The 27000-nt window shown below is 34.8% G+C and overlaps 1 protein-coding gene and 1 long non-coding RNA gene across 16 annotated transcripts; one reads left to right on the top strand and one right to left on the bottom strand.

Annotated features, from left to right (window-relative positions):
* Window positions 1-1225: 1225 nt before the first annotated feature.
* Window positions 1226-26372, bottom strand: LOC149769867 (uncharacterized). Of its 15 annotated transcripts, XR_016419036.1 has the most exons (7): window positions 21244-22046; window positions 20891-21133; window positions 8712-8792; window positions 5578-5648; window positions 4392-4544; window positions 2610-2775; window positions 1226-1993 (listed from the first exon to the last, which is right to left on the bottom strand). It is a non-coding gene; the product is annotated as an uncharacterized LOC149769867 (long non-coding RNA). The 15 variants fall into 15 exon arrangements; XR_016419049.1 differs by lacking the exons at window positions 20891-21133; window positions 21244-22046 and adding an exon at window positions 26265-26372; XR_016419035.1 differs by lacking the exon at window positions 5578-5648.
* Window positions 10963-19497, top strand: LOC149769868 (uncharacterized). Its single transcript, XM_089949713.1, has 4 exons — window positions 10963-11240; window positions 11704-11867; window positions 14790-14876; window positions 16243-19497. The coding sequence occupies exons 2-4, from the start codon at window positions 11773-11775 to the stop codon at window positions 16397-16399; spliced, it is 339 nt and encodes a 112-aa protein (XP_089805839.1). The 5' UTR covers window positions 10963-11240; window positions 11704-11772; the 3' UTR covers window positions 16400-19497.
* Window positions 26373-27000: the final 628 nt, after the last annotated feature.

Here is a 27000-nt window from a genome sequence, read left to right as displayed (position 1 = left end):
TGTTTGTTGATGACTATGATATTCTGTTTTAGAAGACAGTGCAAAGGCTCTCAGTTCTCTTGAACAGGGATGTACAATGAATGAAGACAGCAGTCCAACTTCCTACATATGGGCTGAAAGGACACGGTCATGGATGTACTATGAATGAATACAGCAGTCCAACTTTCTACGTATGGACTGGACAGACAGGGTCATGGATGTACTAGGAATGAAGACAGCAGTCCAACTTCGTTCATATGTGCTGGACAGATAGGGTCCTGCTGCTTGGAACACAACAAGTTTTAAGAGTGGGAAACTTCAATCAAAACCAGCAGGATGAACTTTACAATTATACTTCACAGACACAGCAGTCCAACTTCCTACATATGTGCTGGACAGACAGGGTCATGGAGCCTGGAACACAATAATTTTTAAGAGTGGGAAACTTCAATCAAAACCAGCAGGATGAACTTTACAATTATGCTTCACAGTTTTGTAACTCGTATATTTCAGTTATGTGAATTCTTGGATGGAATTAGTCAACAAAAGACCCTTTTCAAACAACTGAAATGATCAGTACCATTCATCTGCACCCAAAATACACAGCAGAGTGCAAAGTTTACAGCTGAAAGATAACACAGATCTTACTTCCAGAATCACTAGCCATGAGGGTTTGACTGGGTTGTTTTGTAAACCCTCATGCTAACTGTTGAGGCAACTATGCAGAAAGCGAACTACATATTTGTTCTTAAGGATGTCGTTAAAGGATTTGGTGCTGGGAGAACACAGTGCTATGCTTCGGTCATTCAGTGCTGTGCCATTTGAAGACGGTTGTTAATTTGGATTGGACACCCGATGTCACTCCATTTGAAGAGGGCTGTTCATGTGGATCGGGCATTCAGTGTCATTCCATTTGAAGAGGGGTGTTCATGTGGATTGAGCATTCAGTGTCATTCCATTTGAAGAAGGGTGTTCATGTGGATCGGGCATTCAGTGTCATTCCATTTGAAGAGGGGCGTTCATGTTGATCAGGCATTCAGTGTCATTCCATTTGAAGAGGGGTGTTCATGTGGATCAGGCATTCAGTGTCATTCCATTTGAAGAGGGGTGTTCAGGTGGCTCTTCAGTACCATGATGATTATGTTATAAATATTTATATCACAGACACTACCTTCTGTCATGTATCAGGAAGATGCATGGAAGTGTGTCATCGTTTTTTATTCAGAACAAAGAAAGAAAGCATAGCTGAGCTTATTTTTTAATCTTGCAGATCTAAAAGGTTATTATTAATCATGATTACATCATTTATTAGTAACTGCATGTAAAAATATGACCATGACTAGATTCATTAGAATGATGATGCATTGTCATGAAGACCATGTCTTATAGCTCTATGGTCTTAACCTCAGGAACAGGAAAAGCAAACCAACAAGTTTAGTAAATTTCAACAAATAATTTAATTCTCTAAGTTATAGAATGAAAATTTAAGGGACATTTGCAGTGTTGTGGATTAAATTAATAGTCTTTAAACATTCTACAGACAAGTCCAAAATATAATGTTCCAAAATGAATTCCAATAGTGTTCTAGGTGAATTCCAATCTTGAATTTTATTATGTACTAACATTCTTGATGTAAACAGTAATACTAAAGTAATATTTTAGTCCAAAAATGAGCACTTTATAATTACAATGAATAATTTAAATAAATAAATCCTCTCAACTTTTAATTGAAGACTAAATTTTAGACTGATATTAGGATAGAAATAGGAATGACTATTTACTTCTTCCTAAATGAGAAAATAAAATGGTTGATATCAATAGTGTCACATACAAGGATGAATTAAAGTTTGGGATACTGATTTGACAGAGCCAAGTTCTGTAAATGAGATGTGTACAAAGCACTTGCTCAATATTATGAGCCGTTGTATGCTCTGACTTCTCTGTGTAGTCTTTGATACAGTGGCAACAATATTTCGTCCTTTTCTTCTGCACGAGTTCAATCCTGGTAGAACACCTATGCAAAAGAACAGAAATTGAAAGGAACGATTAAAAAAGATCTGCTCCAAAGTGTACCTCAAAAGCAGAATACAGAGGTCTCACTAGGATTTTAAAACTAGGAGTCCAGGACTCCCATTTTGGTAAAAATAGGAGTCCCACCATCAAAAGTATGCAGGTATGCCTTAAGAAGAGGTGTAAAAAAATGGTGCCAGAATTATACGATTTTTTTTTTTGTGGTTCAATAAAAATACCTCAAAAGAAAACAAAGGCCACCCACCCTTAAATAATACAATGTGTTAATACCCGTTGTAAGAACAGCAATTGATTGTATGGGTCCTTTACCAAAAACAAAAAGCAAAAGGCTTCAAACATTGAAGCACACAATGCAGCTAAAGTGTTGATTAACAACTTCATATCCACATTTGGGGTACCATTTGCTCATCACACAGCTCAGAGATCTGATTTTTAAAGTAATTTATTTCACGAAATATGTTGGCTTGTGGGTATTGAGAAAACAAACTACTGCTGCAAGACTGAATCACATGGCGTGGTTGAAAATGCCAATCACACAATAATGAATTTGCTCTCAGCTTTTGTGTTTGATCATCAAAGAGACTGAAATGAATATGTACCATTGGTAATGATGGCCTACAGGTTTTGCAGTTCATGAATCCACTGGACAAGCCATCTTTAAAGACCTTTGAAAGGGAGATAACTCTGCATATAGACCTCGTCTTTGGACCCCCATAGAAACAGCAGTTGGAAAGTCAGAAATAAGACACAGATTATGCAAATGAGCTGAAAGTGAGATTGAATGAAATTCATAAACTTTCCAGAGAAACAATTCTACTTTATGGTGAAAAAAGGAAAATTAAGTACTGATCTGAGAGTAAATCTCCATAACTACAATGTAGTTGAACAAGTATGATATTTTTATCTCCCCAAAAATAAGAGGATTGAATCCAAAATTACAATGTCTCTGGGATAGGTCCATTTAAAATTATTTCAAAACTGTGCAGATTGAAGTGTTGTAAGCCCTACACTGTCTTGATGTTCACACTGACTGTTTATTCTGCATCTGTTAACTACAAGAAATTGATTTTATTTTTTAAATTGCTGAGTAAAGTTTATTGAAAATAAATTGTCCCAGAAATGAATGAATGCAAATTGAGTATATTTAGATTTGTTTGAAACTGGTGAAATTGTTGGATTGTGTTTCGAGTACTGGAAAGGGTAAATTATGCAGACCTCTGGACCTATGGGAGGCTAGCTCTTCTTCCTAGCCAACTATTGGTATTTCACTATCAACATACTGCACAGCAACTATGGAAGGTGTACATGCCTGACATCAATTTCAAGAACAACACAAGCCCAAAACACCTACTTCACAAATATATCCATATCTATAAATGCTAAACAAAGGTAGCTGAAAAAGTCACACCATAGCCTTAAGTTAAGAAATTTGCCAGGGACCAATTTACGAAACTGGACCCTGCCACCTTAAGAATTTGGCTAAAAGTGGTTTATGTCAAAAGTTGTGTACATATCACATATTTAAACATGACCTAGTACAATGGTATAAACGAAAACTTTTTGTGCACAAAACTAAAAATGGTATTATGCTTTTGAAAAAGTTACCTCTTTGCGGCAAAAAGCACTGCATTGTTTACATTGTGAATTATGACTGACTGCATTTCTTGCAAGATTTCAAATTGTTTGCAACCTACAATGCTTTTGGTCTTTGTTTACCACCATAGCATCAGTACAAAATCAAAATTCCTTTACAATGTTTCATGAATGACAAGAAGAGATCTGGAAGTTATAAATTTTAGGAGGGAATGACAGAAATGCTATGTTAGGTGTCATTTACAGAAGTGAAAAGTTTCTATAAACTCTTCTAGCAAACTTAAAGAAATCACACATTTAAGTAAATCATGTGCTTTAGAAGTACTCTGAGACTGATATAAAAGAAGTGGTTCCTAACTTTTCATTATCATTCTGGAGATCCTAATAGTAGCATCAGTGTTGTGTCCGTGTGTGTTGTGGGGGGGGGGGTAATCGCAACACAAGTCTAGCTAGTCTGGAGAAGTCAAAGTTTAATCAATTAACATTAGACAATGCTGGAATATTGATATACTGATGTGTGGGACCCTAAAACTTACAAAGTGACATATCAAATAAATTCACTGATACATAGCCAATGAAACTGACCATACATATACAAATTACTCAATACAATTTAACAGAGAAATTTCTTCTCAGACACCAATTTACTTACAACTGACTTTAATGTTTTCTGGAGTTTACAAAATCATAGTAAATAATAAGATAAGGTATAGAACAAATATTTAAAGTGGAAAATCCAGTTCAAGGTAAAAATCATTTCACCGGCTTGGCTTTTGATAAGCACGTACCATAAAACAACTCCTGCAGAAGCTAAATCTGTCCATCAAAGTTACTCTCTTGTGCACTTAGAGCAGAATGAGTATCTGGATGAGACTGAAGCTATTGTTTCTTTCAGCATGACTAACCGATTAATCCTAATCTCCTACCATGCAAACTGAGACCTGCAAAAAGAAAAGAAACCAGTGATATTGATGTACTTTTAACATTCAGTGAAAACATAAGACTTTCAGAGGAGAAACTGTATGTGTATTGTCAAATGCATGAAGCTGCCACTTAATTTTAAGCTTTTCCCCCTTTGTTAACTGAAACTAGAAATTTCAAAACATATACATAACGCTGAAACATTTTCTATTAACACCCAAGTGTGAGATATGAATCTCTTATGTCAACTTCTGAGTGGGGTCATGAAGGTAGAAACTATGTCGGTGTGCTAAAACTTTCATTCTTTTCACCAAAATATAGCAAGTAATATGCCATATGCATCATTATTTCTAAGACCGTTCAACTGGTGACATTCAGTATTCACAACAGTATGTTTATGTATGATTCCTCTGAATTCTATCTGCTCCTATGGAGTTAAATTACTTTAAAGAATATATGTTGACATGCTATGCAATTGTTTAGGTGTATCTGTACTGAAATGTGAATATTATTCATAAAAATAGGGGTGCAAAACCTTGACAGCTACAGAAAATGCAAGACAATACATTATGATTACCATTTTGTTCCCATATTTAGTAAGTTAAATCCAAAATATGCTACTCTGTCATGATGTAAACAGTTCTCACATGGAGGTACAAAACACAGTTACCTCCCTCTCCAAAGAGCATCACATACAACACTAAGTGATATATGGAAAAAGGAAGGAGATATAATAAAGTTAATGCATACACATTATTTAAATAAACACAAAGAAACAAAAAAGTATAATAGATGTGGCTGATTGCACCATCCAAAAATTATGAATTTTCCTTAAGGGGGCAGGGTCCAGTTTTTATGTACAAATTTAATTCCGCAATCAGTGACCTAGTATAAAAAATCATAAAAAATCAAATACACAAGTGAGGTCAAAAAGGTCCATATTTTTAGATACCTATATTAAAACAAAGCATAAGAATAGTATTCACTTGACCAGAGAAGTCAATGGCAGTTCACAGCAGAAGAGGTTTATGCACCCCAACCCCTATTTTATACCTGCATTTTTCACATCCAGATGCCAGTTTTGACAGCATGTGGTGCTCACAGTGCAAACGCAAGCCCTTTCCCTGGAATAAAATTTTGAAAAACATTGTCTACTAAATAGTTTGATGCAATTCAGAATAGTTGTCATTAAAGCTGTTTTTGAGATACTCTAGTTGCCTTGAACCCACATGTTTACTGCTATGGGAGGCTAGCTCTTCTTCCTAGCCAACTATTGGTATTTCGCTATCAACATACTGCACAGCAACTATGGAAGGTGTACATGCCTGACATCAATTTCAAGAACAACACAAGCCCAAAACACCTACTTCACAAATATATCCATATCTATGCTAAACAATAGTAGCTGAAAAAGTCACACCATAGCCTTAAGTTAAGAAATTTGCCAGGGACCAATTTACGAAACTGGACCCTGCCACCTAGACACGCGGGTTCAAGGCAAGTAGAGTATCTCAAAAACGGCTTGGATGACATAATTGCAATGCCAGCAGCTGGTACAGGAAAGTAAAATTTCCATTGGTCAGAATCTTACCACGTGATCAAAATGAATTGCGTTCGTTTCTGTATGAACTGTAAGGAGAACTACTTTTCCACTTCTATAAATAGAGTCACGTGTACAGCATAAGATTAACACTGCCAGTTAAGGCAGACATGAAGTAAGCAATAAAGAAATACAACATTCTAACAAACAAACAAAAAATAATTGAAAAAATTTGGCTTCCATTGGTTGAAGGACTGGTATTATGATGATCTTATTGAAATCAAGCTGGACATCCTAAGTGCTATAAATAGCTACGTAACAGAAAAACCACAAATATGTATTACTACGCTCAATTAAGATTTCTGTTTTTTAATGATGCAAACAAAATAACATAACAAATAATTAAAATTTCAATTATAAGAGTTTAACGTTTTTTCTGAGTTCATCGTGGTATAAACTGTCAGTTGCCGACTCACACAGCTTACATAACGCCCTCTGGGCTTTATTTGCCATGTGAGTCGGCAACTGACAGTTTATACCACGATGAACTCTGAAAAAACAACATTAACTCTTACTTGCATCAGACTATTTAGTAGACAATATTTTTCAAAATTTTCATCCAGGGAAATGGCTTGCGTTTGCATTGTGAGAATTTAAAATGATGTAACATAATCAAACTTAAGTGTACAAGGTTCAGTCATAGAACCCAAGTTATTATTTTATTCATAAATGAACCGCACCAGAAAATGGAACATTTACATACAATTTTTAGAATAACTACACACGTACAAATTACTTGTAAAATGGTGCTTTGAATATTATATTTACTTCAACAAGAAAAGAAAGAAGTCCTCCATCCCATAATATAAAATAAATCAATTTTAATACACCAAGTGTGCATCATAACTGTAGCGTAAAATATACTAGTCTATATGCTGCTATCAATACTTTACAAGAGCTGATTTTTCGATTTAAAACCAAAACACAAAAACTTTGAAACACTTGTAATATGGACTTATTTTCTAAACTAGACATTAAATTTGTACATTTATCCACTGAAGGATTCATCTAACACATTTCATTAAGATATTTCCAGCTTAAAGTAGTATAAGAAAATGAATAATATATACGAGTCTCAAAGATTTTGTAAAAGATACCTCTGTGAATAATGTCAGTGTTGGTGAATGCAGTCGACACCCATTGAGTACACTTTATATATTCAAATGTAAGGTACTGGACTAAACTTACATATATGTATACAAGTAGATATCCTTTCCAATGTTACATTATGTTAAAGAATTTGGATGATGTCAGCAAAATCACAGGAGTCAATAAGGTTAAAAATGTCTTATGTGTTCATGGCTTGGCTATGCATGGATAGATATTATAAACAGGACAAGTCATTACTGGAAATTCAGAACTTTCAAATTAAAAGTGCCTTCATTTTCAGAAGAAACATTTGCATTATTGTTCAATGTTCTAAGCACGGCTTAAGCATTGAAAGAGGAAGGCATACTAAAACAGAGTTTGCAAACTATGGCTTTAAAATAAGTAGCAAGTGTGTAGAAGATGAATACCATTTTCGATGAATATGGGCTTCTTAAATAGTTTAATATATTGTTCTGATTTTCATATAGATCTGTTTGGCTTTGATAATATGGGACCAAACTTATCAACCATTTAAATTTGATATACATATATTTTTCCAGTAATGCATTTAAATTAGAAACTGGGGCTGATGAATAGATGAAAATATGGGTCAATGCAAAGATGGAAGGACAGACAGGTCTAATTTAATGACTTATATTCTGAAAAACACTGGGACATACATTGCAAAATCCAGTAACAGCCTGCAAAATAATATGATCATCTACTTACAAGTCAATGACAAATAATCCAAACAAAATTAATTTGTCGCTCGCAAATGGCTTTGCTTGACCTTTGCTTAATCTTCCTCATGAAGTTTTTGACAATGCAATTTTTTTTAATTCCTAAAAAATTGAAATTTTTGCAAAATAAGAAGAGAAAATAATTCACAGATTGGTAACAGTCCCAAAATCTTATCGCATCATTAACAATGCTAGCTGGATTTAATTTGATATATCCTAAGATTTTCACACAACCTTGCTAAAAATTTAGCTTCTTTGGAAGAAAATGAAGATGCCACCATTAAAAGTAGTGATGACAGAAGAAAACAAAGAGTGACAGACTGAAAATCTAAACAGCTCATCTACATATGGATACAAATTATCAAGCTATATTTTGGTTTCTGGACAATCTTACTGACAAGTACCTTGGGATAGACACACGGAATTGCAGACATATTCAGATGCACAGTTTGATATTCAAATGCACATGACAAAATTAACATGCTCTTGCTGTCATCAGTGGGGCATAAAGAAAATGGTTTACACAAACTTCACTAAATTTTCATACTCTGGTGAAAATCTATCTGAACACATGGCACCTTGCTAATGCAACTGTCTGTATATTTGGACATCTGCAAACATATACACAATCTGCAAACTTTTGTGCATGAGAATGCGGTACATCTGTAGAATCTCTGCATCAAATGTGTTGCTGCTGTGAATTCTTCATATTATTTTTCTTCTCCTTCATGTACCATAGGATATATAAAATGACAAACCTTATCCTCTCCCAGTTTCTTCAGTTTCTTCACTGATGCCCCTGTTGCAAAGAAATTGCCTCAGTTCTTCATCCATAATGTCTGGAAGGAATGGCAATATATGTATTTCTCAAAGTAGATATTTAAAAAGAAATATGCACATTATTGCACAATCTATTGGGTCATCTAAGATACACAGCTTACATGCAGGGACGTCATTTCAATTGTTTTCGGGGGGGGGGGGGGCAAAACTTGATGGGTTTGTTAATTTTCGTATATAGGCAACAGCAATTTTACAGCACATGCAAATGGGGGGGGGGAGGGTAAATGCCCCTGCCCCCTCATGACATCCCTGCTTATATGTGGTCTGACAATTAAGATGAAGCATTGACAAAAGTATAGAGTCAATAGATAATAGATTTATTATACATGAATACTGATATATTCCTACTGATATAGTTCTCGCTAGACACAGTAAAAGCATAACTCTTGCCATGGGTTGATGTTGCCTTCTACGCATGTGTCCACAGTTTGAAAAAAGGGCGAACTGTCAATGGATATACAGGTGTTCTGTTTGGACAGGGCTTAATATAGAAAATGTGAGTGTTCTGAAGGATTTAATGGTACAAGTGCAAAGAAGAGGGATTTTACTTACCATCCACACAGGGGCTCGTATCGTTGCTTACAATTGACCTGTCATACATGTACTGTATAACAGTTATTTACGATTGATCTGTCATACATGTACTATATAATAGTTATTACATAGTACATTTATGACAGGTCAAGTGTAAGCAACGATATGAGCCCCTGTGGTGTAAGCAACGTGTCAAATCAAACTTAGCTGCAGTAGCGTCATGCTAGAAGACAATTTGAAAATTTGACATTTCCCATTTTTAAGTTTTAAATGAAGATCTGATATTGTGTTAATATCACAAGGAAAATAAAAATCACTTTCCAACTATATTAATGTACATAATCTAAAACGTGTTTGTGTGTGTGTGAGAGAGAGAGAGAGAGAGAGAGAGAGAGAGAGAGATGGTGTAAAGGTAATGTCATTAATAGGACCGAGTTAGGAATGGGCACAGGGGCTCGTTACAAAGAAAATCAAGGGATGGGGGATCTAACCTGTAATAATATTATTACAGGTAAGAACCCCCATCCGGGTGTTACGAAACACCCAAATCCACTCAAATCCACACCAAATCCACCCAAATCCACACCCAAGTGCAATCTTTTGACTTGAATCTCAAAATATTAATCCGTGTTGTTGAAAGGTTGAGCGTGACCTTAGAATAGATATTTTGTTGAACATGTGGCTCTGATCTTGTATAGAAATAGAACAGTAAAGAATTAAAGCATATAATTAAAACTATACAACAGTATATAATATGTGTATGTATCTTATTAAGTACGTCTTCATGCCTGCCTATACGAACGTCTTCCATACTGGCAAATAAGTCATATCAATCTTAAACAACCACCGAATTTGACAAATATGATACCAATTTATAGGTTTCTCATCAGTCTAAATAGACCTAACCCAATAGAACTGTGTAAAACTGCACAATAAAAAAATAATTCGATCTGTGGAAAAATATTTGTTTTAAAAAAAAAAATTAAAAATGGGGAGGGGAGGTACCGCTGCAATTTAGAGATGAGACGACAGACAAAATGCGATTTGGTGTGCATTTGGGTTGATTTGGTGTGGATTTGGGTGTTTCGTAACACAGCCCCCATCCCTTGATTTTCTTTGTAACGAGCCCCTGTGGGAATGGGTGGATGACACTTGTTTTCATGTTGACAATTTAAAGGCATACAACCTAAGTAAAAACGAAAAAAATTATATAGTTCTTTTTTCAGTTCATAATTACTTATTTACATTAATAATTATGATTCGTATTCTTACCGAGGCCGAAATCAGGCTAGTATCGGAAATTTTGTGATAAAAAACGCGATTTTTCATTATTGTCTGGCAGACAAAAACTCGCTGTTTGCCATGCCTATATTCATGTAACCTCTTAGTTGACCTCTCCCGAAGATTAAAAATTGCAGCCATGCGCAAACGCGTGTTTACAAAACAAATGCAGGAATCAACCACAGGTGCTCGACTCGAGCTTGATGTTAAGAAAGAAATAATAATCTAAAGGGAAAAAAATCATACAGAGTGACAAAAATACCTTAGATTACCCCCATGACCCGTTCTGACATAAGACCCTCTATTATGACAGAGAGGGTCTTATGTCAGAACGGGTCATGGGGGTAATCTAAGGTATTTTTGTCACTCTGTATGATTTTTTTCCTTTTAGATTATTATTTTTTTCTTAACATCAAGCTCGCGTCGAGCACCTGTGGAATCAACTAGATCGAAAGTCGGTAGAAAGCGAAATCTTACGGATTCTGAAAGGGAAAAGAATAGAAAAAAGCTCGCTGGGAAAATTATGGCTACACGCGCATATGTATTGGTGATCAGCATGAACGATGGAATGAAATGAAGTCCACTTTAAGCCTGAAAAATAATCGAGAGGTCGCCAAATTCTTGCTGAATAGGTGAGTCACAATTTTGCAATGAACAGCCAATTTGTAATACCGCCATTTATTTCTTATAGTTAATTCTTTATCATTGCTTTTAAATTAACATGTTTTATATAAACTGACATTATTCTATTTATCTTGCAATAAAATGTTGCAGCCATGCATCAATATAGCCTGTACAGAGCATATCGCTTGACACACGTGTAAACCATAACATGTACTGCTGCTGTTTTTGAGGCTACCAAAGGGGAATTAAGGATCAGCTTTATTTTCGCAGCAACCATAAAACGTTATTTAGAGGCAAGCAATCACTAGTTTTTTTTTTTTTGTTTTTTTTTTAAAATATACAATGCAAATGGTAATGATTGTAAAGGAAACTAATGCAATACAGTTGAGAACATTTTATACATGCACATTTGTGTAAAGTATATAGCATTATTGTGTCTAATGAAACATTTATTTTTCCTGGGTACATTAGTTATGAATTGAATGGCAGTGCAAGGAAAACGGTAAGATTCATCAGAAACAGAGGAATGTCACAGAAGACATGGTCACAATTTCTACACCTGGGCCAATAGTTCATTGGATACCAAGTCCTGCTGTGTCTGATATAACCACATCAAAATTAGATATGGCACATGTGTAAGTATTACTACATTTTATTTAAGTTTTATGTATATTTACTTGTTTAAAAATGTTTTGGAAAATGCATGACTAAGTAATTTATTTACTGCATGGAAATTTATCATTTTATATTTGTGAAATAGTTTGCAGTTGCCAAAGATTATACATTTAATAAAAATATGGTACATTATTTTATATTTAGACTATGACTTAAAATAATATTTTTGTTATAAATTATTTGCTGGCATTTGTAAACATAAATAACAAAGAACATGAATCATTTGTGGAAAAGAGAGTGCATAAGTAAGTAAAGCAGAAGATAGAAATGTTCCTTGTGTCATTTTTTGCAAATGATATTTGCTTTATAACCAAATGCTCCTCATCATGCAGTGGGTATTTTAGTTATAGGGCCTCAAGGGAGAATAGTCCTTAACTAAATGAGTCACCCTCTGTAAATCAAATATGATTATTATTATTATTATTATTATTATTATTTGTTGAAGCATTATATCTCATTCATTCCCATCATAATAACCATGATAAATGATAAAGCTTTGTTCATGTCGAATGAACTGCTACTAAGACAAACCTCTGTATGATAAATAGAACCAAACTAATGCATGATATCCAAGCAAACCCAACAACTTGCTTACCTCCTACAGCAGAACAACTCGATAACTGCCTGCGTTCATTGCTCGACAAACATGCCCAGCTACCAAGTGCAGAGTATCAATTCAAAAGTGTTCTCCATGGTATAGCAGTGTTAGGGACCAGCTTCGCACTGCTAAAAGAGACCACCGTAAAGCTGAGAGGCTTTGGCTTTCCACCAGACTCACTATTCATAAGCAAATCTATGAAGCCACTAAGAAGAATGTCATAAATGTAGTCCATGCAGCGAAATCAGCCCACTACACTTCTAAGATCATGAAAAGTTCCAGCTGCAAAGAGCTCTTCGAGATTACTAACAAGCTGATGTCAAGGAACAAATCTACACCACTTCCAACTACCTTCTCTCCAGTCGACCTTCCAGACGTGTTTGCGAATTTCTTCCGTGACAAAGTACAAACCATTAGAGATAAGTTTGACACCACAATTTCAATTGACTCGTTGTTACCATACAGTTGGGATACAGAATTTGAGAGGCAACCATTAGCAGCATTTGAACCTATCTCTATGGATTTCGTACAAACAATCCTGATGAAGTGTGCACCAAAGTCATGTGAACTTGATCCAGTTCCAACATCACTGCTACTTGAGTGCTTAGATACAGTATTGCCTTCACTAACTGATGTTATTAATACCTCTCTCATCCGGGGAATTCCCATCATTTTTCAAAACTGCCATTGTAAAACCTCTGCTGAAGAAACCAACACTAGACCATAGCGATTTAAAGAACTGCCGCCCAGTTTCTAATCTCCCATTCATATAAAAAAATCTTAGAAAAGGTTGTTCTATCCCAGCTTGTCTCATCTGAAATCAAACAGTCTTTTCAGCAACATACAATCTGCATATCACCCATGCCACAGTACTGAAAGTACTCTTCTATAAGTAGTTAATGACATTCTCTCTGCGTTGGACAGCAGAAAGATTACAGTCCTCACCCAGCTTGATTTGTCTGCAGCATTTGACACGACAGACCATGATATATTACTTCACCATCTCCAGCATGTATTTGGCATTCATGATACAGCCTTGCTGTGGTTCAAGTCCTACTTGGTCAGCAGGACACAAATCATATCTGCAAATGGAATACACTCCAGCCCAGTTGATCTATTTTGTGGTGTTCCACAGGGGTCTGTTCTTGGTCCTGATCTCTTCATTCTATAGACTCAGTTGCACTCAAGTGTCATAAGTCATCATCCAGTGTCTCACCAATTGTACGACGATGACACCCAAATGTACAAATCTAGCCACCCAACTTAAGTTGATTCTATCCTCCAAGGTGTAGAGAGGTGCATTTCTGATGTGAAATCATGGATGACATGTAACAAGCTGCAGATGAATGATGATAAAACTGAGGCCATTCTGATCACTGCAAAGAGACTTTCTGATTCACATCCTTTACCTCAAACAATAAATATCAGCAACACCAACATTAAATTCACACAATCAGTACGAAACCTAGGTGTTACTCTTGACAGTACTCTCACATTGCACCAACATGTCATGAACATATTCAAGGCTGCATATCTTGAGCTGAGACGCATCAGCTCAATTCGCAAATATATTTCAGCTGATGCCACTAAAACACTTGTGTGTTCATTGGTACTTTCAAGACTGGACTGTTGTAACTTAATTCTGTCTGTTCATTTCAATATCTGCTCCAGAAACTTCAAAACACAGCTGCTCGGATCATGCTTAGAGTACCATGATCATATCATGCCTCCCCGCTACTATGTACCCTATACTGGCTATCCATTCAATCCAGAATCAAACACAAAATTTGTTCTCTGTGCTACATTTCACTGTCAGACTCTAGTCCAACATACCTATCCAACCACACCCATGTGTACAAACCAGCAAGATACTTATGCTCCTCTTCTGACAATCGTATACTCATTAATCCCACTATGAAAACATAGTCATACAGACAGCGTTCTTTTGCATACCAGGGCTCAGCAAAGTGGAATGAATTGCCCACTGAACTTAGACACAAAGAAACAGTGATCCCATTCAAGAGTGCTCTCAAAACTCACTTATTTCGACTGCAAGAACAAACTTAACACCTAAAAATGTTTTCTACCTTAAATATTCTTAGCATGTTTTTCTGTTTTCTAATTTCATGGTGTTTGTTTTTGTAATCATATCATAATGTTTTTTTTTATATCTTATAGGTGTTGTCTAATGTTGTAAAGTGCTTAGAGCTTCTAAAGATTAGGCGCTATACAAAGTCCTCATTATTATTATTATTATTATTATTAATTTCAAAATTGTTTTTAGGGATTCAGCCTTGTCTGGAGTTGAAGAATTTCAGGAGAAGGAAAGTGTTATGATGGGAAAGTCTACAAGTTTTTTCAACCCATTTAAGTAAGTATACTAATAAAAATAATTATGATACATACATAAAAGGAGAGTATTTGTGTAGTAAACTAAAAAAACAACCATTGTGATACATGCATGATATATGTAACCTGACTAAAAGCAATGGTATATATATATATATATATATATATATATATATATATATATAAGTGGATGGTATCTGTGTATGAATGAGAAAGTTGCTCCTACAAAAGCTTTCTTTTCTCTACAAGTTACAAATGCGTAATTACAATATATCTTCAATATAGTTTAGATGCATAACTGAAGTCACAAAGATGGCTGTCATAGGAAGGAAATGCATTGTATTATAAACACAAACCACACTAAGGCCATAGATAGGGGCCATCCATTTAGTACATACACATGGGGGGAGTCTACTGATATGTACATATGCATAGGAAATGGGGGGGGGGGACCTCGATAACAATTTGTCTAATATAGAACCTGTTTGACAGGGTTTAGACGGTGTTTTTAATTATAGCGGACACTAGACAAACTTGTTAAAGTTATGCAGCTTATTTCTTTCATGCAGCCAGACATTCAACATCAGCGGACTATCTGTTTTATTAAACACATTAAAATTATTAATCCTTGATCATTTCTGCATGGATTAAATATAGGCCGATCTATAGAATTTGGGTGGTGGTAGTGCAGCAAGCGTACATACGCAGGTGGGGTGTGTGTAAAAAGATATGCATGTGTACAGGGATGGGGGGTGGGGAAGGGGCCAAGCTTTGCCAGATTTTTGCGTACATACTAAATAGATGGCCTCTGAAGAATTCTTTTTTCTCACTTACCTGTCCAACTGATCTAAACAGCCACTGACTCAAAATTATATTTTTCTTATTTTTTTTATTTTTCTTTTGAAAGTAACAACTTTCCCATATCTGATGTGTTTTCCCACACACAAAAATTTCTAAAAATTTCCAACCAAAATTTGAACACTTGGTATGAGAGAGGGGAATGAATATTATTATGTTTTTTTCTGGTCTTACAATGGAAGTTTCTGAGAGAAACTTTGAAGCAGATGACCATATGTCAGATGAAGATTATAAGCCAAGTTTAAATATTTCATTCAGGTAATGAAAATTTTAGTATCTTTTCAATAAAGAATTTTTATGTGATTAAAATGTTATCATGTATGTAACTGTGTAACAGATAATGAAAAGATAATGAAGCTACTATCATACTGCCTGATAATATCATTGGAAATGTTTTTCATCTAAATCTCTGAATATTCATATGAAATCCAACAAATATTAGATTTGTATACTAAAACTTCATAAGATATAACCTTCTCTTCTTACAGCATTTTATGAAATGTCATAAATATTTCATTTTTATCTTCAAGACCAGACAGTAACATTTGTTTGGAAGATGTTAAAGAAGAAGACGACACAAATGATGAGGATGATGGTAGTGATCAACCAGAAATAGAAGGACCTGATATTTGTCGTATTCATACTGTGAAAATACCTTTAACTTTGTTGGTGACAGTACTTTTATAGTTTATTACAGTGCACTTCGAAGTCTTCTAAGATTCATCAGATTTATCAATATTTCTTTTACTTTTACAAAGATACATTTACTCCATTACCAGCAAAACTGTTAGATGTGCTCTGAAATGTATCAGAGTTTGCAAACTGGAGGATGTTACTCACATTATATTACTATACATTTTGTCATCATATCAGTTAAGGTATAAACTAATGTTCCTGAATTGTTAGACTTGCTTATGGATACTGTACTGGTATATACATATATGTTAGCTATTAATGTCAGTGGGTTCACATTTAGTAAATGGCAGAATAAAAATAAACATATAGGTAGGTAGAAGTCCCTATTTATTACACAAAACTGTCACACTAAATATAAAAAAGAACTCTTTATGGTATGTAAAATAAATCCGGTGTTATATGTATCAATAGGTTTGTGTAAATGGACATTGTGTCAAGAAATGGTGTTCACAGCCTCTGCTGAATAGGCAACTATATGGTGGTGATTTACTTTTGGCATCTGCCATACTAATTAATGTCTGGCAGTACCTTTCAGAATATTGTCATGTTTTTAAAATTTCTGAAGCTACCTATTTTAAGTTTTGACTTTGCATAAAATTCATAGGACATATTTAATTCCATCCATTGACCAATATTGGATTGACCATCAGGAACACATATTACAATCATTACTTGGAAAGGAAGTTGTAATTCTTGGTAAGTCAAACTTAAGTTAATATAGCTAAACTTCAAAGTTATCTGAAACCTATAGCTGTATCCAAGATAAAAATGTCCTTTAAAATTCCAAATATCAGGAAAACATCTTTAACCCAAGTAAAGAAACATAGCGATTGGTGTTTTATCGTCATGTTCAGCACTTGGTTTTGATATCAATTGTAATCAGTATTATTGCTCAAAGATGAACGAAGACATATCAAGGTGTTCAATGTGCTTACCTTGCTACTAAGGATCTCTTAACATTATACAAAATATTTTGTATCTTATCTCATCTTTACACTTTGATTTGAAATTTTATCATTCGTCTTGTAAGCGTATTTTGAAATTTAGGTGGGAAAATGACATTTAGGTGGGGAAAGCTGGATTTCAGCATTTAGTCATTAATTTCAGGCTAAATCCCAGTTCTGATGATTGGTTACTCAAAAACAACATGGCAGTTGTTATTATAAGGTAGCTATTATTATTATTTATTACAAATGCTTATATGAAACTTAGGGCCAATTCGAACTGCATCCTGGTATTATGGGGATTGTAGAATGGACAGCCCTGGACATTCAGCCCAGTATTGCACATACATATTCATGGAAAATTCCAGCTAGAAAATTTTGTGCATCATAACAATGGACAAAAGAATAACAGACAGGAAAAGCACAAACTAAGAAAAGGCATGCTTTGTAAAAGGGTTGAATTTCTTAAAGAAAATAAAATAAAAATTGTAGAAGTCGTCACAGATTCACATTTACAGATTACTCCGCTGATGAATAAGTTGGCTGTTGCTTAATTACTCTGATATAATGAAATGACCCGAATGTATGTGTATGTTTATTTTCTTGATAAACAACAAATATAAATTATGATAAGAAAATTTAATATAATAAATGTGATGTATCAACATGTACTGAATGCTGGCCAAAAATATACATCATCCTGAGTAATCCCTAATATCGAAATTCAATCTAATGCCACTTCATGAAAATAACATGTATCCCTCTTTCATTATGTACATGACATTTGACTGATAATGAACTGAAACTCTAATGTCCTTTGCCTATCACATCAATGTTGGTTTGTGCTGCATGCGTGCACTAACAGTGATCAATAGTATTAGGTTTACATTAGAAAGATAACCACATTCAAACAATAACAATAAGTTATATTCAAACAATCACAATAAGTTATATTCAATCACAATAAGTTATATATATATATATAAAATCCACATTACTCATAATAAGTTATATATTTGGTAAATATGGTAAACTGACAAACAATTTTGTGACCATTCACTCCTTCAAGTAAATTTGTTGTGCACAATTACATATACATTATATATATATATATATGTATATATATATATAGTACCTAGCTACCCTAATATTAAAACAAATGCAATCTGAAACACATATGGGGTTTAGGTGATGTACTAAAGTTTGTCATTGAGCAAATAGTAATCGCTTTAGTCAAAAGCATAAACCAACACAGGATAATAAAACATCAATGTAATGGCTAGTATTTTGGACTGGGATGTCTGTAATCAGTCTGTTATAGTAATGGTAGACTAGTTCCTCATATAAAAGTCAGTTTTATGACTTTTCTGGAACAATGCATAAACTGTGTAAAATAACTCTCCATTAATGTCAAGATGGAGATTGATGGACAAGTCACTTCTGGATGCAATGACAGTGACTTCAGCAGATAGGTCCATCTATAAATATGAAACAAACTTCTGAGAATTATATAATATAGTAGCAATAGTTATGTGGAGAGAGAAAGAGTTTTCTATGTATGCCAAAATTATTCTTAGATGATATGTATCAGTTCTTGATACCTGACTATACTCTTGAATTAAAGTTATGTCTGTACGTGCACATTTGTAATTATATAAGTTTAGTAAATTTCATAATATATAACAGTTAGTTTTACAGTGTATGAAGTTGTGTACATTCATTAGGGTTTTCATATGAAGGGTATTATTATTTATGTGGTGAATGAACACATTTGAAAGAAATGAAAATTTGATGCTTTAATTGGTGTCAAGTATGTTTGTTTTAGTTGTAATCAGATGGCATTTGATGCATATATGTGATATAGAATTCAAGGTCGCTTTTGTTGAACTAGTATTTTAGTCTTACAAATTTAGTGGAAGTTTCCAGAGCCATTTTGTTTGTATTGAACTGCCATAGTTAACGAGCAGTATAGTATTATGCTTGATAGAATAGTATCATAGTGTTTGTAGTTCTGTTGATATTTACAAACCGATCTGTATTCATGAAACACTACAATAAGTTTTCCTTTCTCAACTCAGCATGAATATGCATTATTTATCATTTGACTTGATGTGTATATGCAAGAATACAATCATGTTCACCCTCTACTGTTGTGCCTTACATCCTTTGCATCCTAAGACAATGCTAGTCAACTTTAATTCTTTTTAAATAAATTTTCTGTATGATACCAGTAAATGGTATCCTCACAGTTGCTTTTAAAACAGAGCCATACATATAATCATTCTTTGGCAGATAGGTAGCTAACAAAATGTTAACAAAACTTGTTCATGCAAAATAAAAATTGCATAATACAAAAGAAATGATTTATACAACTTAAAATAAAATCACGAGTTCCTAAGAAAGAGAATCCATCCAAGAAATTAATATCTAAAATCAGGTACTAAAAGGACAAGTATTCAAGTAAAAATTAAGATGTATGCCTAATAACAGAATTTCTCACCCATGTGACCAAGAAATCTAGGAGTTTTGCTAATGTTGCTTTTCTTATCTTAGCCTGGCTGTCTACTTTTAAAAAGAAAAACCCTGTTGTCTTCTGCTTTGCCAGATGGAGTTTGTATCTATACTCCAAGAACTTTGCTCATATGTGATGTGATGTGATTTTGATTTTTAACGTAGCTTTAACAATTTTTCAGTCATATCGCTACGATGTCTGCAGTGTGGCATCATGCCGCAGACATGTAGCATGATGTCCCACCCAGTCACATTATCCTGACACCAGGCCGACCAGTCCTAACACTAACCTCTTAATGCTGAACGCCAAGTGAGGCAGCTGCTAGTATCATTTTTGTAAGTCTTTGGTATGACTCGGCCGGGGATCGAACCCACGACCTCCCGCATCCGAGGCGGACGCTCTAACTCCTAGGCCACCGGAGTGGTAACTTTGCTTATAAATCAACTTAGTTTCTCCAACTTTGTTAACACACCATACAAAATATTTTGAGGCAGATACACATATAAGAGGTTGATCTATTTGGCAGAACTGCAGACCCACAGGCAATATACATCACTGGTTAAAACAAACCAAATTCTCTCAAGAACTACTGCAAAGCCAGCAACAACCAAAAATGTGTTATGTCAAGTAAACTGCCTATAAGCAGCATGCCTTTTACCCCCAGCTGTAATCGTTATCTTCTTCTGCTGCTAGAACAAAATTACCTTTACCTCTGTGCAACAAGGAGCACGACTTCGTATACAAGAACCAGGTTGAATTCATGCAGAAATTTAAAAAAATTGTCAGTATAAAATATTCCAAAAAGATAAAAGCATTAAATGTTCTGTGGGAAAATAATGATTCTTCTGTTACATAATGAAGCAAACATATAATGATAAACAAGTGTTTCAATCAGCTGCTTAATTCACTAATAGTAAATTATAAATAACAAAAATATTAACTCTGGATGGGCAATCGAGTCAGATTACAGTCACGAGACTTATGGAAAGTAGAACTACAATGACAATTTACCAAAAAACTACTTACAGGAAGCCTTGAATAGCTGTTTGGCATTATTTGTTTGCAGCATTGCTTTTCATCATCAGTTGGCATTTCACAGCACTTACTACATATGCACCAACCTGATGATTCACCTCTTGGTCTTGGATGGTATCACTGTTGCTCCATTGATGACCCATTTATCACTTCAAAGACTATGTTGGGGTGTTTTTGGCATATTCGAGCCTAAAGTTTATCTTTTCCTTCCTTTGTCATTTTGGCTATGTGTTCCTACAAGAAATGAATTCAACAATTTAAAATAAACTGACCAAAACAAAATTCATAAATTTACAAGTCTTAATACAAAAGCTAACTGTAATGGGTAACAAAAACATGTTTACCATCAACTGATGATCCCTGGCTTCAGCTGTAGTAGCCACTTTTGTCCTGCTAAGTGATGGTCCTTGATTTCCTCTTCCTCTCCTTTGCCTTGTAACTCTTCTGCTGCTCCTACCAGACTCCCTTCCTGTACTTCTACCTGACTCCCTTCCTGTACTTCTACTAGACTCACTTTCTGTACCCGTTCTAGTAGACTCCCTTCCTCTAATACCTCTTCAAACATCTCTTACTTGATGTTGGTCTGGGCTGTCAGTACTGTTATGAAGTGATGATGTCTGAGATACTGATTCACTTAGTGTTATCAGAAACCGATAATTAAATCATATGAGATAAAAGGCAGAAAAATTACAAGTTTTTCAATTGTAATATGGGGGGGGGGGGTTATTATATTTATTTTTAACTGCACTCTTGTCGAAGCTAATATTTTTATTTTTAATTGCACTTTTGTCGAAGCTAATACTTCTATCACATAACAATGTACAACATGTTTCTAACTGACAAAGCCATGAAATGGATATTTATTTAGAATGGAGCTTGCCGACAACACTAGTATTATTATTATTATTACTGAAGCATAAAAACATACGCAAATCAGAGTATCGGATACGTGAGCCTGAGGTGGTGATGCAAATTTACAAAATAATCAACTTCAGTCTGAGCCAAAGAGGCGACTTTAGCGAGATCTTTTAATAGCAGTTCTGACTGCAATGATACGAATTATCATATTTTTTTTCTTGCAACGTAACACACAATCTCACAAACACGACAAGTAATGCGGAATGGGAATTTTAAGAATTGCCGCTTAAAGGAACACTCCATCATATATACAATGAGAAAATCAATAACCAATACAATATACATATCTACTGCGCCACACTATAAACGACAATATTCCCATGCTTATCCATGCTTTATATTCCCATGCTTATCCATGCTTTATATTCCCATGCTTCAACCGTCACCTCCCACACTTCTAACAGTGGGGGGTTTTCGCCAAAACTAAACCATAATTTTCCACAGGCCCGACGTAACCAAACCACCTGTCCACCCCTCACAATAGCTAAGGACCAAACTTATCTTTCGCTCCCTCTAACTAAACCACTCACAAACGACCACAACATAAAACTGTAAGTACTATTCCTTATCTTCAATGTCATTAACTAATATCTCTTACTTCATTTTCCACCATCAAATTTACTTTTAACAAAACCAACATACTTCTGTACTAATTTTGTTACAAAATATCTTCATATGCTGTATGGACCATATAAAGCGCACAGCTTCTTTCCTATACTTCTAAATTTTCAACAATTCATTTCCATTATTTGTACATTTTCACCATATCCTCTCATACACAACTTTTCCATCTCTTCTAAAATAAGGATTACACCATCTCTCTCTAAAATATGCAGCACACAGCTTCTTTCCTATACTTCTAAATTTTCAACAATCCATTTCCATTATTTGTACATTTTCACACTTTTCCATCTCTTCTAAAATAAGAATTACACCATCTCTCTCTAAAATATGCTCATCAATAACCACTTCAATGATCCATTTTTTTCCTGTGTTTCAAACATATACATCCAGAAAGAATTCAGATCCTTTTTCAGATCAAGGAAAATCACTTCCAAAAATAATAAGAAATTATCAGTCTTTAATATTAAAATTTGTAACAACCTTTACATTTATATTCATTACACATTCTTTAAAGTCATTCTTTTCCAATCCATTCACAAATATCTATCAATCCATCTCTCTGTCTAAAATCATCCTCTTCAATTCCACTTCTGTGAATCTCACATCAATATTTTTTTCTTTTCCTTTCACTCATGCCATACAAGCTTCTAAACGAATGTATTTAGTTCACTAACAAACTGTTTATATCATTTGTATTAGCAATACTAAGTTCATTAATTTTACTTATGAACTTTTCATCCTTCCAAATACAGTTTAAAACAATTATGTCAGGGACATTATTGCTTGTTGCTACCTATTGTACTGCCTATCCAAACTATATCTCCAGTTCAATATTTCTACTAATATCAGAAAAAAGCAATAATAATATACAAGATGTGTAAAGCAGACATTATACATTTATCTCAACCATTGAGGGCAAGTAATGCATCTCATCAGCATACTGAGAAAGATCATAAGTTAACTTAACTACCTTTATACCCCCCAATATGATTTCTGATTGTACAGTGTAAAATCACTACACAAAAGCAAAATATATGCGGAGTGTAAATCTACTGCCCGCATCCTCTTTCAATACCAAACCAACTGAGTGTATGACCATTCATAAGTACACAAGGCTTTATTTTCAATGAAATATTTTATCCAATATCTCATTGTTCCCTCAATTAATAAAGCACACAACTCTATTAATAAAATCATCATCCAATAAAGTTACCTCTTTCACCACTAGTAACAAAATGGGAAAGTCAACCATTGAACAGTCACTTTTTCAACAGGTTTAATAAATGTAGGAAAGACTTTATCAGTGCCTAATAAACATTTTATTTTTGGTGATAGGGTTATATATATATATATATATATATATATATATATATATATATATATATATATATATATATATATAATAAATATACATTTCCACCAGACAGAATGGAAAAAGTGCTATCCCTGGATGACTATAGAAGAATGCTTGATAATAGTAGGCAGAATTAATATTTTATGACAAATAATACTATCATACAGGTTAGAGAATTTTTAATTCACACTCTGGAGATTCAACCCAAAGTCCATGGGTAAACCATTTTTATCTTTGGATTATATTGCTTAGAACTCAATGCATTACTCTTACCCTGGGGATTATGCTGCCTCCCATGCATGCAACAGTAAGTTAAAGACCGATCGATACAAAGGTGTTCTCTTCCGACAGGGATTAATACTAAAAACGTCAGTGATCTGAGTGATTTAATTACCTGAATAGAAATAAGAGGCATTTTACTTAAATATCCACAGAAAAAGGTCAGTCAAAATAAATTTATTAATTACTTGCAAGCAGCCGATAGTCTGAACTGAAAGCTTCATACCAAATTGTGCCCTGCACAGTTTGTCCACTACCAGTAATGTCAGAAAATTAAGGCACAGAAACTATCTGTTCATTTACTTCGTCTTTATTTGGGTCAGTCTCCCACTTTAGCTGTTCATATTTCTTAATCTTGCTAGTTCCAAAAAGTTATACTTACTATAAAATATCTTACAATATTCACAAAAGTGTTCAAGATCCATCAAGCACTCATACTGGGTCAACGCTTTTAGAAAATGTGAATATTAAGATTTTACTGAGATTTATTCCATTGACGAAATTCAGGTATAGTACACATAAGCGATTTCAAAGTCTTCAAGTACATATTTTCATCACCATTTCAGCAATATCCAACCATTCTTCTTGTAAATGTTTCCTCACTTCTTCGTACATATCTAAAAGATCAAATTTCCATATTTTCAATTATTTCGTCTCCAAACCATTGAGCACCAGTTGTTAGTGAGGTACCTCAAGGGAGTATTTTGGGTCCCATCTTCTTCCTGGTGTTCATCAGTGATCTACCTGTGAGTGTCAAATCCAACACAAGACTTTTTGCAGATAACTGTATAGTCTACCGGGAAATAAATGCCTTAAGGCCTGTGAGATCCTTCAAGAAGACCCAAACCAACTGGCCCTCTAGAAAAGAACTTGGGGTATGTCGTTCCATCTGGAAAAATGCAGCATCCTAAGAGTTTACAGAAAGTAATCACCAATCTTGTCCGAATATACTCTTAAGTGGCACAAGTTAGCCAATGATCAGGCAACAAATTATATCGGGGTTAAATTGTCTAGTGACCTCTCTTTAAAAAGGCACATAGACAAGACACTGAAAGAAGGGAACAGTATCATTGGTTTCCTGCGCCGCTACCTGCAAATCAACAATGAAGAGGTAAAAAGTGCAGCATATTTCATTCTGGTTCGACCAGATCTTGTGTACTCTCGCCTGTGTGGAACCCACATAATGAAGATCAAATAAATAAAATAAAGATGCTTTAGAGGAGAGCTGCTAGGCTCACCACAAATAAATATTGTAATACTAGCAGCGTTAGTGCAATGTTAAACCATTTCCAGTGGGAATCACTCGAATCCAGGTGAACCAACGCACAGCAGACCATGTTGTACAAAATTGCGAACAACCGAGTGCATACCAGCGGACAAATACCTGAGCCTGACATATGGCCAGACTAAAACCAATGACCAGTAACCTACCGGTAGCGCAGCAGGGTGAAGAAAACCGTTTTCAGCCAGTACCTAGCACGTTGTTAGTGACGTTTTTGTTGGTATCACGTGACTACCGCATTGAAATTTACTTTCTGCTTATTGGATCTTGTTTTCTTCAAGTTGCTACAACATTTACAGATTTCCCATCGTTGTTTTCAGAATAAATATTTTGAGAAGTTTGTGTTCCTTCATTTTTCTATTAAGATTACGCGACTTTCAGTTATGTGCTCGATTTGTTTTCCTTTTTTGTTGATAGCACGTGACAATATGACCTCTGCTGTCACTGACATATATGTTGCGAGACTTGTATAGTCATGCGACTCGGAATGCAAATAGCGAGATCCAGGTCAACGGATTAAAGACATAACGAATGCTATGCTCGCGATTTTTGAGGAAATAAATCATATTCCAATCGATTTCATCCAGGTATATCTCGATGAAAACTTGTTCAATTTTGCTTGGCCGGCTAGAAAGCGGCTACCCTATGCCAACACCAAATGGTGTCGGCGAACTCCAACTTTTCGATAGGGAATTGACTCTGACAATACACGCCAACATAAATGTACAAATACCAAAAACAAAAGGGGGTGGGGTGGAGGCAATGGTCAGAGGAAACTCGGTCTACGTATTTATGGATAGATAGACTAATCAGACACGAAGTGAGCCATTTTCTATACCCTTAAGTGGCTGTCAAATTTTGTTTACATTTATTGATGGAAAAACTCAACTTTCTTCTTAGCAACCTACCTTAAATCCTGAAAGTATCCAGATAGTAAGCGAATGATTCCTGCTACAAAATAACTTAGCCTGGCTCCCACCCACTTATAGACACCAATACACGAAATACAGTGACCAATAAGATTATATATGTAGACTGGTTTCCTAATTATGTTTTTTTAAATCTTCACCAATATCGGCGTTAGTAACATAAGTGCCGAGAACCAGACCAATAATATATCATCTATGCAAGACATTAAATTTCACAAGTTCTGGTCCTTCCTTAAAACGGATAACTTCAATCTTGGCGTTATGGTGGCGCTCACCAGTTTCATAGTTTGTGCATGGTGGCGCTCACTAGTTTCGTATTTAACATAGGTAGAATTAAAAAAAAAAATTTTCCCCGGGTTTTCTCACTGGTTATACTGGTTATTTATAAGTTTCTTTGTATACCTTGGCAGCAGAGAGGGCGAACACACTCTAATTGGTTCACTCGTATTTCGCCAAAATACGCCTTCCTGGAAAATCGCAAAAAAACCAACAAAAAATCGCGATATCCAGCGTAAGACAACCCTGTCAACGGCGAATTGGCTTACCCATCCTATCGCTGATAAGTTTTTCTGATCGCGATACATCGAAGGAAAATACGCGATCGTGTCGGTGCCAATTTGGAGGCAGCACCATCTCTGCTGCTATAAATTAAATCATCATTATATCAATAATGGCAAATATTGGAGAAGCATATACCATTATATTAGCTCGAGAG

This window comes from Sinohyriopsis cumingii, unplaced genomic scaffold (assembly GCF_028554795.1).
Source record: "Sinohyriopsis cumingii isolate HCF-2022 unplaced genomic scaffold, ASM2855479v2 utg003141l, whole genome shotgun sequence".
NCBI lineage: Eukaryota > Metazoa > Mollusca > Bivalvia > Unionida > Unionidae > Sinohyriopsis > Sinohyriopsis cumingii.
This window is presented reverse-complemented; position numbering and strand designations above follow the sequence as displayed.